The sequence below is a fragment of the Conger conger genome, chromosome 1 (assembly GCF_963514075.1).
Source record: "Conger conger chromosome 1, fConCon1.1, whole genome shotgun sequence".
NCBI classification, from domain to species: Eukaryota; Metazoa; Chordata; class Actinopteri; order Anguilliformes; family Congridae; genus Conger; species Conger conger.
The window spans coordinates 45,179,637-45,196,918 of NC_083760.1; the positions used below are offsets into that span (position 1 = coordinate 45,179,637).

At 41.5% G+C, this 17,282-nt stretch overlaps 1 protein-coding gene across 2 annotated transcripts in view; it reads right to left on the bottom strand.

Moving 5' to 3' along the window:
- Positions 1–17,282, bottom strand: part of heatr4 (HEAT repeat containing 4) — a 22,887-nt gene extending 5,605 nt beyond the window's left edge. The window contains exons 1-12 of one of the 2 annotated variants that reach the window (XM_061250861.1): positions 17,244–17,282; positions 13,505–14,199; positions 12,239–12,420; positions 11,828–11,959; positions 9,120–9,347; positions 7,784–7,927; positions 5,726–5,881; positions 3,847–4,007; positions 2,763–2,867; positions 2,514–2,632; positions 2,242–2,422; positions 35–104 (exon numbers count right to left, since the gene is read on the bottom strand). In XM_061250861.1, coding sequence (XP_061106845.1) covers positions 35–104; positions 2,242–2,422; positions 2,514–2,632; positions 2,763–2,867; positions 3,847–4,007; positions 5,726–5,881; positions 7,784–7,927; positions 9,120–9,347; positions 11,828–11,959; positions 12,239–12,420; positions 13,505–14,187 — 2,161 coding nt within the window. In that variant the 5' untranslated portion in view covers positions 14,188–14,199; positions 17,244–17,282. The remainder of the gene's footprint in view (positions 1–34; positions 105–2,241; positions 2,423–2,513; positions 2,633–2,762; positions 2,868–3,846; positions 4,008–5,725; positions 5,882–7,783; positions 7,928–9,119; positions 9,348–11,827; positions 11,960–12,238; positions 12,421–13,504; positions 14,200–17,243) is intronic. The other variant, XM_061250869.1, reaches the window with a different exon arrangement.

Consider the following 17,282-nt stretch of genomic DNA (forward strand, 5'->3'; position numbering starts at 1 on the left):
AGAAGTTAAAATTCATTCAAAAATGGTAGCTTACCAGTAATAGCTGCAACTTTAACCCCCCAGGCTGGATCATCCTGACTCAACTCAATAAGTTGATTCACAATCTGAAAACAAAGCAAACCTTTAAATTCCATTCCACAACTGAAGAATCTGAAGAATTCAGAAGAATCTGGCAATCTGGGGGTGGATACAAACAATGCAAATATAAAATGCTCATTAATAAACAAGCAGTGGACATATCCTTCACTTTAAATGCTAACTCAACTAACTTTGAATGCTAACTTTCCATTTTCCATTTTCCATAGCTACTGAACCAGTGGAGGCTGGTGACTTCCAGAATTGAGGAGGCCATTTTTTTCCGCTTGCTCACTTCACTCGCGATGGAATGTTCCCTGTTCTCTTATCTGTCTTTGTGCTGGCCAAAGGCATACTATTTGGAGTGTAAGCTACAGTCAGAAAGTTCTGGCTGATGAAATTCATTGTGCAGAGCTTAGCCTTGTGCCTTCCTGAAGAAATGACATTGCTGTAAGTCTATGAGCCTGCCTGATAATTAAGCTGAGAAATGACATTTGGATGTAATATAAACGCCAAGTGAACATGTGTAAAAGGCAGGAATTTTAATTATCTAGTTAAAAACAATTTTGTTTAGCTTACATTTTTCATTCTTCTACAGCTTCAACATGTAATCACCAATTTAATCAAGTTTAGCATATAAAAAAGATAAGATAACACTTTCTTTATCATATGTAGTTTTATTCAATATATTTAATATAAAATATGTAAAAATATGGTTCCAGTTGGCTTTATCTAACGTTAACGTTATCCACTAGAGGGCAGCACTCTATTCGTATTTAGAGTGAATTTCCTCACAGAGCAACAATTCAGTAATTTGATATGGAAGATTATTAAATTGACTTGTAATAAAACGAAATGGACTACATTAAAAATAAAACTGTTCAATAAATCCCAAATGGTGTCTAACATGACCTATTGAATGTCATTCTCACTCCCTAGTATCTGGAATCTGCATATCTCCAGCCCAAGATCTCAAATTGCGCCAGAATCTCGCCGACTTCCGAGGTAGTTTTAAGCAAAAATGTTTGGCCAAATGAGCTATAAACTCCAGGGATGATAGCCAGGTGTGTTCTCTAAATTTCCTGAAAAGCACAAGTTGATAGGACACTCGTAGCCACTATGGCGAGTGTTTGTTTGACTGAAGTGACTAGCGAATTCTCAAAATGGCTTCTGTGTTGAATAGGAAAGGAAAGGATAGTTGATTCCAAATGAACCAGTAGCATGTGATTGGACGAACAAAATGTCAATCTTTCAGCCCTGAACACAATGCATGGTGAGGCCAGGCCTCCGTTGCCCACCCATTTTCAGTGATCTGGCCAATCACATATTGGCATGAAAAAAAAAGCATTACATTGACTTCTATGAAAAGCTAATTTCCTAGGGAAGGCCTGGCCTCCCTTAATACAAACTGATAGGGAAATCTGGCCTGTTGCTTTACAATTGCAATATTGGGTTTTAGCCATGAGAAAATTTAGATTTATGAACAAAACTAAAATAATATGAATATAAAAAATAAAAAATGTTTTTTGTTAAAATAAATAAATAAAATAAATATATTTATTGTTTTTTTTAAATCTCTCTCTTCTCTCAAATTATTGGGGAGGCCAGGCCTCCTCCACCTCTATGGAGGAGCCTCCACTGTACTGAACCCATGTGATACAACTGACAGGGACAAAGTACAATGCGTAAACTAGGGTTGCCCCTAGTTTGTGTACTGTATGTATGCATGTGTGTGTGTTGGTGTGTGCGCACGCAAATACAGTATGTACTGTATGCATGTGTGCTTCAGTGCGTATGTGTGTGGCACAATTATAACTTATTTTTCATGATACTGCCCTGTTGTCTAGCGGTTAGTGAAATAACATACTGTCTAGAACTCCTGGTCCATGAAACATTGAGTAAAGCACAGAATTATAGGATTGGATAAGGTATAATGACAGTAGGCTTGGGTATACCATTTTTCTAGGATGTCTTCAATTTTAGTCCTTTTTGGAAAGCAAATCAAACTACTTTGGGGTTTCAGCTGCAAATATGCTCATTTGACAGCTAGACTTAACCTATGAAACCTCACCCAATGGAAGCATGCAGTTTTTGAAAGAAACACAAAGTGCATCATGAAGGTTGTATGATCTGATAAGACCGGGAGGGTAGATTTTGTGATCTCACCACCTCGTCCTTCCTGCACAGTGCAGCAGCGGTCAAGCAGGCCTGTTTCCGCACAGCCACAATGTCATTCCTGAGGCAGCCCAAGAAGCTGGGGAGCAGCCTGGCAGTCATGATCTGCAGATGCGCCAGGAGGACCAGAGCTTCCACTCGCACTGAGGAGGGCCCCTCCTCCAGCTGCACCCTGAAAAGACCACATGCTCTCTCACTCTTCTTTGGATGGAGCACAAGCCCCTCCCATTCACTGGCTCATATCTTTCTGCCCTGTCCAGTACCTGAGCTCATTCTGCAGTTCCCTGCCCCGCCCTAGCGCCCCTAGTGCCTGGGCAGCAGCCTGCCGGGTCTCACTGTAGCAGTCCTTCCACATGAGCTGCGTCAGCTTGCTCACCAGGTCCTGCCACAGAGCATATACCACTTTTTGCAAAATGTATGACAACAAAATACATACTTCAATTCTTTTGTTTGGAGAAATGGAAAAGCTCCACTGCTTTCCAATACAACAGTAAAGTTTCAGGCTTCAGTACTTTGTTGACGAGGCCCTTGAGCTGACCAATGGTTTTGCAAGCCATAACTCGGTTTCTCCAGTTAGCACAGTTCAGCTCCTTGGCCAGCAGTGTACGCACTACAGTCTGTCAAAAAAAGAGACGATGGCAGTTTAACAACAATTTCACAAAATGATAAAACTCTTCAGAATTGAGAATACAAATGACTGTGAAGTCAAGTTTAGAGGAAAACATGATTGTTTAATAGTTTTATGAAGACTCATAATCAAGTCCTAGCAGTTTCAAGTCATGTAATCAAAAGTTGCTGAGGGTTTAGAAGCTATTGACATTGTCATCCAAGTGTGCAGATTTGGATGGCTATTCAGATGTTCTTTGTAAAAACAAAATCCCCCTGGCTCTCCAGACACAAGATTACAACAGCCAGAAACGATCAAAGAAAGAGTCTCACAGCTTTCGCACTTCTTTAAGAGAAATTTGTGAATTTGCAAGAAGACAGGCCTCTTCAAACTGCAACCTGGTTCTTCTACCATCCACATCTATGGAACTCCTGCCTATAGTACTAGCCAAGTCTGGTTATGGCATCTTTCAGGTTTTTGGTTATGGTATTTTTATGGTTTTCTGTTGGTAGGTTTTGTTATGCATGTAATCTGTATGTTTGTATGTCAGGTGAAAGCACTACATTTTCTGACATAGACTCAGTGAGTTTTATATGTTGTGTTAAGAGATGCTCTTCTGCATACCACTGTTCCAATGTGATGTGATCCAAAATGACTCTAAAATCTCAAAAAGCAAAAAATGTTATGTTATGTTATTCAGATACACACAAATAAGCTCCTGTCATGACAGAGGGAAGTACTCCCTGCTGTAAAATCTAGCTATGCCAGTTTGACCAGCTTGAAAATAGCTGGGTTTGAGCTGGTCAACAAGCTTAGCCATGCTGATCATGAAGCTGGTAAAACTGGGTATGAGCCAGTCAACCAGCTAGTGCTGGTAGCTTGTCTGAGCTGGTAGCCGCTCAACCAGCTATTGAGATGTTCTGAACATATCAACCAGCTACCAGCTGTTTGAAACTTAGAAGAGGAGACAGAAAGTGGGAAGTACGCACAGTCTTGATGCTGATGTTGGCCAGCAGTGTGGTGGCCTGCTCCTGCTCTCTCTGCAACTCACTCCCAAAGAGCCGGGAAAGGAGGACCTGTATGATGGGCAGACTGGCCCCTCCCCCCGCTGCCAGGCACTGCGCTGCCAGCCAAACATCTGCACACGCACCTGTCCAATCCAAACCACAGAAACACCACAGCAGTCCATGCCCATCTCAGGTCACTTGTGCTTGTTTTAGCTGTCATTATTTCCGTTTCATCATTCATGTACTTTCATATCTCGCCTTGGTATTATTTTCCTGCCTCTATCGGTCATTCGTTTTTGTCTGTAATACCCAATTATCTGCTGTTATTTTGCCATCACATTTCCTTGTTCTGTAACTACTCTAATATGAATGGCAATACTGTACATACAATTGGATTGTATATCACCAGACTATAGCTAATTCCAAGTTGGTATTAATGTTTGCTATGTGATTCAAACTGAAGTATATACATTTATAAATCTTTTAGACAGCAGCCCCCAATCCATTGAAAGCAAATGGATACCATAAAGCCTTTTCGGTCAATACAATATGTATTTACATGTATACAGTCGCTTCAGACATATTCAGACCCCTTCACTTTTTGCACTCTTTGTGTTGTAGATTTAATTTTAAATTAATTTGCCATTTATGCCCATCAATCGTCACTCAATATCCCATAATGACAAAGTGAAGACGTATTTGCGTATTTGTTAAAAATCAAAAACTGAAATCTCTCATTTATATAAGTATTCAGACCCTTAATTCAGTACTTTCTACAAGCCCCTTTGGCAGCAATTACAGTCTTCTTGGGTAAGTCTCTACAAGCTTTGCACACTTGGATTTGGGCAGTTTATCCCATTGTTTCTGGCAGATCCGCTCAAGCTCCATCAGACTGGATCTATGAACTGCCATCTTCAGGTCTCTCCACAGATTTTCTATGGGGTTTAAGTCTGGACTTTGGCTGGGCCTCCCAAGTACAGTCAGAGACTTGTCCCGAAGCCACTCCAGCATTCTCTTGGCTGTAAGCTTAGGGTCATTGCTGTGCTGAAAGGTGAACCGTTGCCCCAGTCGGGCTCGTGCACTAGAATCTTTTTACCAGAGATCAGATAATCTTTTTTCCTTATGCTCTCAGATTCCTTTAAGCAGGCTGTCATATGCCTTTTACTGAAGAGTGGCTTCCGTCTAGCCACTCTACCATAAAGGCCTGATTAGTGGAGTGCTGCTAAGATGGTTGTCCTTCTGGCAGGTTTTCCCATCTCTGCAGGACTTCCAAAGCTCTGTTAGAGTGAGTGTTGGGTTCTTGGTCACCTCCCTGACCAGCCCCTGGCCTTCTTGCCTGGTTACTCAGTATGGCCAGACAGCCAACTCTAAGAAGAGTCCTGGTGGTTCCAAACTTCTTCCATTTCACAATTATTGAGGCCACTGCATTCCTGGGAACACTCAAAGCAATTTTAAAACATTATTTTATCCCGGAGGTCTACAGAGAGTTCCCTGGACTTCATGGCTTGGTTTTTGTCCTGATGTGTTTATCCTAAACTATGTTCAATCAATTCAATTTGCCACAGGTGGTCTCAATCAAGTTCTAGACACATCAGGGATAATTAACGCAAACAGGATGCACCCGTGTAAATGAGACTTAATCAGCTTTTGATAAATTTGCTAAACTTTCTAAAAACATGTTTTCACACATTATGGGTTATTGGGTGTAGATTGATGAGCAAAAATGGCAATTTTATCAATTTAAAATTAAGTCTGTAACACAAATTGTGGGGTCTGAATACTTTCTGAAGCCAGTGTATCTATAGATTTGAAAATGTAATGGCAAGCATTCATTTGATCAGGGACTGGTGTCAGGGCTTACCTTCATGGAGTATACTGTGAAGGATTTCTCTGGCCCTCAAGCTTGGCAAGCCCATGGCATACTGGCACACTGCAGCTGCCGTCTGAACGCACACATGGTCATCATCCAGGGCAGAGAGCAAGAGGGGCTGCAGCTCTTGCAGGACAGGGTCAAATTCTCCAATAATAAATAAATAATGTAAGATTGCATTTTAAAGCTGAAAACATATTCACCATACAAAAAACAAACACCACTGATCACAATCAATTGAGCCACACTTGAAAATTTCCTGCACCCCTCAGATATGAATAGGCACAGATTGCCAGTTGGCTTTGCTTTAACTGAAAATGTCTGAACTTGGCAGATCTTAGTTCAGCTCAAAAGTCACCTTGTGTTCAGATACATTGTTCCCACTTCATCTTTGTAGACGTGAACAAATTCATATTATGTTGGCAGAGCATGACCAGGAATGATACATATAACAAAACAAGTAATGTATATTTAAGATATAGGAAAACTATATACTTCTATTTCAAAACATTTACAGTCCCCTCCAAAAGCATTGGAACAGCAAAACCAATTCCTTTGTTTTTGCAATACACTGAATACATTTGTGGGGTTTGAGATAAAAAGATGAACACGAGACAAGAATTCAGAATTTCACTTTTTATTTGCTGGTATTTATACCTAGATGTGTTAAACTACTTAGAAGATACCACCTTTGGTATCAGACCACCATTTGTTAAGTATGGAACAGAGAGTTTTTGAGTAAATGGAAGTAAATAACACTTAATATTTGGTAGCATATCCCTTGCGTGCAATAACAGCATCAATCCTGTGCCCCACTGACATCACCAAACTGTTGCATTCTTCTTTTGTGATGCTTTTCCAGGCTTTTACTGCAGCCTCTTTCAGTTTTTTCCCCATCTCCTCTTCAGGAGGTGAAATGCGTGCTCAATTGGGTTAAGGTCTGGTGATTGACTAAAACCTTCCACCTTTTCTCTATAATGAAGTCCTTGTGTTGGCAATTCCTCCTAATTAGTTTGGATGCATTCTTCTTCTGAATGACAGACTTCTGAATTCATCCTGCTGCTAACCATCATGAGTTAGATCATCAATAAAGAATAGTGAACCCACTACAGAAGCAGCCATGCAAGCCTAGGCCATGACACTTCCTCCACTGTGCTTCACAGCTGAACTCTGTACTTCTTTTCAAATTGTAAGCTCGCCTTCCGATTCTTACTTCTGATGAATGGTTTGCATCTTGTGGTATAACTTCAATTTTAGTCTTCTTCAAACGGTTGATTGAGATACCTTCACCTCTGCCCTGTGGAGATTATTTGTGATGACACTGACTGGTGTTTTGGGGGTTTTCTTCACAGCTTTCACACTGTTTCTGTCATTAACTGCTGTTGTTTTCCTTGGTCGACCTGTTCTTTTACAGGACATTCCAAGTTGTTGTGCCAACTGTCCCCAATGTTTGTGCAATGGCTCCAATTTCCCCTCTTTTCTAAGCTTCAAAATGGCCTGCACAGGCAAAACCCAAGGCTAAACAGAAGTATTTATTGTTTAACTAATCAATCTAACAGGACACATATGGGCAAGAAACCTGTCAATCCTGTATGTTCCAATATTTTTGCTCACCTAAAATTGGCTGGTCTAATACAAAAGATGATATGTTCTAAATTGTTAACAAATCTTGATAAAACTCAATTGTCTTCAGTGTATAGCAAAAACAAAGGAATGACCTTTCAATAGTTTTGGAGGGGACTGTATATAGTTTCCCTTTAGGTTTAAACATAACATACAGATTATTGGCTGGGTTGTTTACTAAATACAGCCTTTTTTCTTCATTTTTATCAAGGGTGCCAATAATTTTTGAGCCCAAAGCACATGTATAAATATAAATGAAAAACTATCCTTGTGACATCCTAACAAAGCAGTCGCAAAATGCTGAATGTCTCTGGTACGCTTTTGCAGTTTCCTCTGTCCTCTTCACAGAACCATTTACAGCAAAACAACATAGCCAGATTGACTAATGAGAAGACATGAATAAGTGTAACAGACAGGAAGTCCTACCAGTATGGACAGAGTCCTGATCCTCCTTTGCCCCATTTATGGCTCTCAAGGCACAAGTTGCTATGGCCTCCAACCGTACATGATGGTCAAGATCAGTGAATGCCTTCTTCAGCCCCTCAGAGGTAATGCTCAGACAAGTGGTCTCTAGCATGCAAGGGTTAGACAATTTTGAGCTATTGATGCCATGCATGTTCAACCAGGCAAATTAACATACTGAACAGTGTCTTCTCATTTAGATTCTAGTTTGAAATGTATAACAATTTCTATAGGCATTACTTTCCTAAACCTACACACCTGTAATACTCTAATTACCTCTACTACCTGTAGGTGAGGCAGACATCATACAAGCATTCCTGTTTGTCTGTTGTTTGCCTGATATTTTCAGGAGGAAAATGTGCACACTGATCTAAGTCAGTGACTTAACGTTTTGGAGCTCGCTAAGTGAACTGTAGCAGCAGTTTCTGAACCACAAATTTAGTAATTAATGAATTTCTCATAGACGATCGCACCAACCTGCATTCGAGCCATAGTGGGCTTATTTGTATTCATTTGTTTTTCTGGTGAAATTTTCAATCAATCTGGTCACATGATATACTGTTTTGAAAATTTTAAAACATGATTCTATCGGCAAAAACTATTTAATGATGCCAATGTTTTAGTGACAACAGTTCCTTTTCTTGGGATGTGTCACAAACCAAATTTTCAGGTGCCAATTAAACCTGGCCACCTCCTCCTATCTGACCATCTAAAAAATGTTTATGCTCTCGTAACTATAGGAGAATTTGCCAAAACATTTTATGCATACATCCATCCATTATCTTAACCTGCTTATCCTGAACAGGGTCGCAGGGAGGCTGGAGCCTATCCCAGCATACATTGGGCGAAAGGCAGGAAGACACCCTGGACAGGTCACCACTCCATTGCAGGGCACACACACCATTCACTCACACACTCATACCTATGGGCAATTTAGACTCTCCAATCAGCCTAACCTGCATGTCTTTGGACTGTGGGAGGAAACCGGAGTACCCGAAGGAAACCCACGCCAACACGGGGAGGACATGCAAACTCCACACAGAGTGGCCCCGGCCGACGGGGATTTGAACCCAGGACCTCCTTGCTGTGAGGAGGCAGTACTACCCACTGCACCATCCGTGCCGCCCCATTTTATGCATCAAAAGTGTCATCAAAATGAAAAGTCCCTTTATCAAGACAGTCAAAATGGTTAGACATATTGTCATTATCAGATGGGAACTTTCTGATAACCTGGTTGATTTTAAACAGTTAGAACCCAGTGGGCTCTCCTATGAGATCAGCGTGAGGGAGCATAGCCTACTGATCTTCTGGGCCATGATCCACTCCTCCACAGCATAGCGGAGCAGAGATATATCCACAGTGGGGTTGCGGCCTGATGGCTGCCAGAGCAGCCCTATAATTTCCCCCTGGGGCAACCCTGTCTTCATCCCACAGCTGTCTGGGGGCCTGGAAGTCATCTTTGCAGAACAGTTAATTGGGGGGAAACGTTTCACCCAGGACAACTCCTCCAGCTGCATTCTTGGGACCACTGAGAGAACAGCAAACAAAAATTGGTGTCACTGAGGAGAGCTCATTGCAGCCATGCAAATGACACGCCACTTTTGTCATTTGTTCTCCTCATCGGCCCACACTGCATGTTTGTTTACTGAAAGCAACTAAATGCCCAACTTTACAACAGCCTACAATCATTTTCCTACAATAAAACCATTGCACATGATATCCATATTGCACCTGACTAAAAGTGATCAAAAAACTTGGATTCATTCAATTGGAAGTGTTTTTACAATTTTGATTTGATTTTGAGAATATTAACAAAGATTTAAGATATTTATCAAGATGATTCACCCAAACTGATAAAACTTTGATGGAATGTCTGCTCATTCTGTCTTCACGACTTAACTGAAAAAAATATCACATTTAATGACCACAGATAACAAAAGGATTTTTATAAATATATGAACGTATGATATTGTAGAGGAATTTGGGAAATTATGTAAATTGGCGGAGCCCCTATCTCCTTAGTTAAGCAACAACACTTTGCTTAACCAATAATGGTTTATCGCACTTATGGACCCCTTTTCTGTTTGGAAGAGTGTCACCCCCTAAGCTCCCTTCCCCAGCAGAATAATAATATGGCAGATGGTTTTTTCTGTGTCTGTCCAGATGGGCAAAACCATAACAGTTTCAGAGAACTTAAAATTAAAGTCTGTGTAGGCTTGAATTATTCTGAACTGAACTATTCCTTGACAGATACAGTACAACTGTGGTATAGTTATAGTTATAGGGTATTGGGCCCACAAAAATACATAAATACATTCAGTTAGCACTGTAAGGACTACTATTATGGACTACTTCTTACTATTATGCAATAGTAAGAAGGCATAAAACATATGGAATGGTTGCACACTTGCCAGGAAGAGGATGCAAGTACATATTATTCCCATGGTAAGGAAGTGGTGAGGGACTTTAAGAATTGCAGAGATTGGTTGTGTCTTGGTGTCACCAAGTCTAAAAAAACATGGCACCTCCATACCAGCAAATTATTTGTAAGTGTGGCATAAAGACTTACTGAGCACAATAAACAAAACTTTGTTTTTGTCAGGCTGGCGAACGGAGAAACCAGATGCAACCAGGAAGTAAGTAGAACTGAGTCAGACAGACAGAGTTCAATCGCCGGCAAACAATAACAGTGGAGATTGGCAATGGCGTGGTTGTGGTCACAGGCGAAGGGTTCGTACACAGAATAGCAATCCAAGAGGTTTAAGGTACAGAATTGGCGTTCAGAAATCAGAAGTCTACTTATCCAGAAATAGGTTGATACACAGAGTAGACAGTCAGGAAACCGCTTGAGAGAATGCAGGTAACACATAACAATCTAGCAAAGTAATGGTGCGGACATACAGGTATATACTGTATACACAAGTGAACTAAACTGAAATGACAATCAGGTGTGAGAATAGATGAGGGAATTGCAAACAGGTGAAATTAATGAATGGAGTGAGGGGTACGGAGCGGTTTGGACAAAACATGACATTAACCAACAACGCAAAATAGCATGCAATACGGGGTGTGACAACAGTAATGAAACACAGGTGAGATAAATGAATGAGGAGAGAACTATGGAACAGACAATAATGTAGAAGTGTGTGACCTGAAACAGAAAACACTAATGTGACAGTTTTTGCCAAACCTCATTGGAATTATGACTGGAAAAGAGTGCTAACAAAGTTTTGTTTAATGTGCTCAGTAAATACGCACAGAGTGTTGTAAACTAAAAAAATAATAGTTATTGACATAAGCTTTGTTGAGACCAAAATTTGGCCATACATACCATCATCATATTTGGCGGCAAAATGGAATGCAAGGAGAAGCACCTCATACCTGGGTCATTGATGTTTTGGAGATGTTTTCCTGCTAGTGGTCCAGAGGCACTATTTCAGATCAATGGCAATGAATTCAACAAAGTACAAGGAAATCTTGGCAGAAAATGTGGTTGCCTCTGCTAGGAAGGAGTCTTGGGCGTAGGTAGATTGTCCAGTAGGAAAATGACTCCAAGCATACATGAAAATCTACACAGAAATGCTTAAGTAAAAAAAACTATGTTCTGCAATGGCCATCTCAGTCTCCAGACTTAATTCCAAGTTCTGCATGGAGGAATGGTCAAGAATCCCTCCAATTGTGTATAGGAAAAGCCTCATGGCTGTCATCTTTGGGATATTTGCACAAAGTATTAAACCAGGAGTGCCGATAATTGTGGAACCTGCTCTTCGGTTGATTCCACTGAATCATTATTAAAGCACACTACTTTACACATGTTGGAATAAAGCTTATGTCAATAACTATTGTGAACACTTTGTGTGCATATTTATCAAAGGTGCCAATAATTCTGGAGCCCACTATATGAGACATATTCACGTCATTTGACATGAATTTACTCTCAGGATCCTTTTCCTTTCTGAAAAATAAATGATTGTCAGTGGGATAATGAGCATAAATGTGACATCTAACCTCCTGCCTCAGTCCCCTCATCTGGTCCACTGGGGAAGCCTTGCTGGAGCTGTTTCTGGTGCTGTGCTTCGATGTCTACGACGATGCCATTCTGCCCCTTTGCACTGCACTGGAGCGCTGGCAGCGATATGCCTGTAATGAGCAAACAATGAGCCTCACCCAGGCACCTTTAAACAGGCCAGTCAGTCTACAATTATGGCTACATTTAGCTTTTGTTATCTAGAATGACAGACAAATACACCTTTTGAAACATACAATCAGTTTACACAGTTATATATTTTAATGGAGCAATCAGGTTAATTACAGTGCTCGAGTACAATTACAGAAGTGTTCTTTTTTGCCTGTGGGCTTATGGCTCGGTTACTGTCTTTTATATTTAGGATATTTCAGTGCACAAGTTGCAAATCATACCAGCGAAGGGCAGTGTTTGGGAGCTGTACTCAGTCTGGTTTGCATAGCTGCTTGTCTGGCGGTTCAGGAAATCCTGGGGCTGCAGGCAGGTTTCAGAGTATTTGATGGTCACAGAGTTTGTGGTTGAGTTGGACCCACTGTGCTGATTTGCATGGACTGAGGGAAGGTTGAACCGTGGCACTCTGGATCAGGGGGATTGAGGAGATATAACTATTCACAGTTCAATCACAGTGCTCCATATTTCATGAATGTGAGGGGATTAATAATTGTGACAGGGCTCAGTTTGGGAGAGGGAATGAAGGATATCTGTGGCCACTCCTACTGGTTAAGTATTCACACATTTATTTGTGCATTTTACACAGTTAGGGTTGGAGACCAGGGGCTCATTTCAATCCCTTATTTCTCTCCCCTTTTTCCTTTTCATTTCTCTTTTCTTGCCCCTAGCTCTACCCATCGGGAGAGGCTAAGAAAAGATGAAAGAAAAAGAAGTAAAGACGAGAGAAAATGCTAATTAGGCAAGTGGAGCCCTCCGCCTCCCCCATCCAGCCCTTGCTAATTTTGAAGGCAGATGCGTGGCAGAAGGGGAGAGGTGGATCCACAGGTCGATCATTTATACGTCAGACTTTCTGGAAAAATACTTCCACAAAGGATGCATGGATGTTTTCTTGCTCAAAGATTGGGAATTCATAACTTCCACTTCTAGCTCCTAGAAGGAACATTTAAGGTGTTTGAATGTCCTTAAAGACGACAGACCTTGATCGACTTCCGGATCAGGAGCAAGTAAAAGATAAAATGGGAGAAAAATAAGTGATTAGAATGAGCTCCAATATCTTCCTGTGTCCAGCTGTTCTGCTGGACAGGCTTATGACAAATTCATATAATTATTACAATACAGTTATGAAATTACATGCCATACCTTTCTTCATCCCCAATCTACGACAGAAAACAATGTAGCCATGTGTCTTGAGCCATGCTTATGAGAGACATTTCTTGAATTATACTTGCCTGTGGCATGCAGGCAGTGGAGCACACTTGGCTTAATGTAAGTGCATTTTGTGGAGTGTGCAGTATGTTGGGATGTGGTTTAAGAGTGAGTGCACTTACCTATGGCCTACTGGGGGTGCAGTTTTAGAGTGGGCTGCATTTTCCTGTGGTGTGTTGGGAATGCAGTTTTACAGTGGAGTGTAGTTGTCTGGCCTACTGCGAATGCTGTTTAAGAGAGAGGTCAACTTGCTGATGGCCTACTTAGAGGACTGTTGTACTTGCCTGTCGTGTGTTGGCAATGCAGTTTTAGACTGGTTAATGTGTGGAGCCTCCTTGAGGAGATCTTGGTCTGTGCTCAAGTCTGCCTGGCTCACAAGGACCTCACTCATAAGGTTGGTAGCAGGCCCCTTCAGCCCATGCTGCAGCCATTGTTTGATCTGGTGCTGCTGTGGTCTCCCCTCAGTCATGATCCTGTTGATCTGGTGCTGCTGTGGTATCCCCTCAGGCATAATCCTGGCTGGTTTCTTGTCCCTGCAGCTGCTCTGGTCCTTCCTGTTCCCTCTATCTGCTAGTGGCCGCTTTTTGGAAGGAGTTATAATGGAATCCTCTGCTGTCACAAGGATGGGCTGGTTAGGCAGGTGCGCCAGGGGAGCTACTAGATGCTCCCTGCTACTATGGGCCCCCACATGGACAGGAGGTGAGGACAGCTGGGGGAGGTGTCTCAGGGTAACCGTCCTCCGGCTTTTAGGATTGCTGCTGGCTGGTGGTCCAAAGCTGCAGAAGAGCCAGCGAAAATCTGTCTTGCTATACGAGACAGTTTCAGCAGCCCTCTCCCACACAACATCCTGGGAGAAAGTCAGGCTGTGGGTGGCGCTGTGGAGAAGCTGCAAGAACACTTGACTTTGTCTCATATTCTGAAGGTCACCGACATTCACAAGGGAGTTCTGACTCTGGAGAAGGTCCATTTTGCTTTGTTTCTGTTGTAGATCAGGTCAAGCATAAAAAAGAATTATGCAATCTTAGATGGCTTGGTGTTAGGCTCACTATGATTTTGTTTGCTACTGAGAAATATGATTAAGAGCAAACATATGCAGAGGAAATGAGTGCATGATTACAAACAGGTCTCTTCACTGTCACATTTCAGGTCTGTCTTGCCATCTTTTATGTTTATTCATTTTGTCTTAGTCACGTATTGTCTTATCATGTATTATGTTAGTCTAGGTTCGTCATGTTGTTTAGTTAATTTCTTGTTACTATTTATTTTTTCGTCATGTCTAGTTATGTTTCGTTACGATTATATTACCTTGTTATGTTGAGTGGTTATCGTCTTAGTTTCGTTTTGTGTTATGTTTTGATTTATGTTTATTGTTACGTAGACTGGTTACTGTTTAAACATACACTTTTACATGTCTTTCCGCAAACCTTGCGTTCCGCCTTTTCTCTCTCTCTCTTTCTCTTTCTGTCCTTCACACCCTAATTGTTTCCATTTGTCTATTTACTAAAACTACTAACGCTAGATCAGGATTGGGTAGAACTACCAAACTAATCATGTGTTCATGTTACCTTATGTTTCTCGTGCATGTCATTTACTAATTTACTAATGCTAGGGCAGGATAGGTTTATTACTAACGATTACTAATTACCCTGTTAAACTTGTCATCCATCGCACCTGTTTTCTATTTTCTTGCTGCGCTCTAACTAATTGTCTACACCTGTCTACACCTGCATTCATATCCCAGTCGCGCTACCGTTCATTGCGAAATTGTCTGCCTCTTGTTTTCAACGTAACTCTTGAGCATTATTACTGATTGATTCACGTTAAGAGCCAAGCCTGTTTTACCGACCATTGTTTATTGATTTCTGTTTCGTTGACCATCGTTTGTTTTTTGACCACGTCTTCGCCTACCGTTTTTGTACCTTTGCCTCGCTGATTGTTTCATGGTTTCGACTTCCGCATCGCCCTCGACTACGACCCTGCCTGCCGTCCGCCTGTACTTCTGCCCCGCTGACAGCTCTCCTGCTACCGGACCTTCCTGCACGTCTACCGACTACGAGTTTGCCTCTTCCCTCGGCACCGTGCTTTTTATTTGTTTAGTGTTTGTTTGGCTGGATCTACGTGTATGGACTTTGCTTGTTTTGACTACGCTCCTGGGATTCGTCCCGAATAAACCCCTGACGGGACTTTATCTAACCATTGTTTCTGAGTCGTGCATTTTGGGTCCAACCCCCACGCACCCGTCTCATTCACATCATACATATTAATTTAGTTCGACACTACATCTTGTTGCCACTATGTGTCCATATAAGTAAAGCCTTCTAAATAAAGTTAAAGGGAAGTAGATCTGAAAATTCTACATAAAACGTAGCCCTGCTATTTTAAAATTCAAAGATAATGATATCTGTAATTTCATATTAACAAAGAGACCACCTTGCCTTGGGTTTCGCTTAATTAAAAAACATAGAGACGTATTAAGAGCAAATAGTTTTCATGCAGAAAGAAGATGCGTGTCTTTGCTATATGCCTTCGGTACAGTTCTAGTAGGGAGGACAACCGAAAAATTTATTTCCGGAAATCAACATGAATATTATGATTATTATCTCAGTTTAACCTTAAATTAACGTGTGGTGGACAATAATTCTGCTTAGGCTGAATTTTAATGTGACAAAATGACTTTGTGGCTTTTAAGAGCTCATTTTACCAGCATTCCATCAATGTTAAATGCTGGACCCCGACGGCACCGAAAAACAGGCAGATTTCACTGCCATTCCATTCTTTACGTATATGGAGCTCGAAAATGGTGACACAACAATAGCTTTAACTGGTTTACTTCACGCGCTCATACATGGCAGTTGGTGGCAGTTCGAACTGTCAAAAGTGTGACTGGAGCCAGGTCAATATTTTTGCTGGGTACTCGGCCTTATAAGTCCAAAGTCCCTGGTTACTTTTTCATAGTTTCAATGGATTTTGACAATAGACATCCATCCATCCATCCATTATCTGAACCCGCTTATCCTGATCAGGGTCGCAGGGGGGCTGGAGCCTATCCCAACATACATTGGGCGAAAGGCAGGAATACACCCTGGACAGGTCGCCAGTCTATCTCAGGGCACACACACCATTCACTCACACACTCATACCTACGGGAAATTTAGACTCTCCAATCAGCCTAACGTGCATGTCTTTGGACTGTGGGAGGAAACCGGAGTACCCGGAGGAAACCCACGCAGACACGGGGAGAACATGCAAACTCCGCACAGAGAGGCCCCGGCCGACGGGGATTCGAACCCAGGACCTCCTTGCTGTGAGGCGACAATAGACATGTCAGACTTCAATCATGTTAACGCTCTCGAGCGTGCGTCAAAGTTTAGGTAGCAAATAACAGTGCTGTATCCTTCTGACGTCATTTACATAGCTACAGAACTGTCCGATCACGCCGAATCACAAGATGAATTAATGACGATTCAGAAAATGTATAACTTTTAAAGATTTAAATAAATCCTATGGTGGGACTTTTGCCATTTATGGACGGTACGACAGAAAATTCCGGTGCCGTCGAACTTAATCGAATGCTTTTATTTATATCGTTCGAATGACCAAGTGCCGTTAAAAAGCAAATTGTATGGCTTTGTGCTATTCGCGTATGCTAACATTGTACAGGGACCAGTAAAGGCTTAGAACACACTAGCACTTAGTTATTGTAAGTTTGATCACCTCTACTGTAAAGTAAAAAAAGTGGACAAATTACGTTTTCTGTGAGAAACCTATTGGCGAGCTCACGTGCACACACAGCGGTCTACATTCTAAAGCTCCACTTTGCCCTCCCTAGTTCTAGGACATTCCTGGCGATTACAGTTCAGCCGAAAGTTTTGTTTCCACTGCAGTATGGTATGATTACTAGAAAGTTAGACATTCAATCACACAAGTTTTTTGCGCAAATGTAATCGTATGTTTTACATTTAATGCTGTAAGGTACGTTTAGTTAAATTATACTTTCTCTTGTTTATCATTTCTGTCACATACCGACGAACGTTGACACAAGTCCGCGTTCTTCTCCGTGAA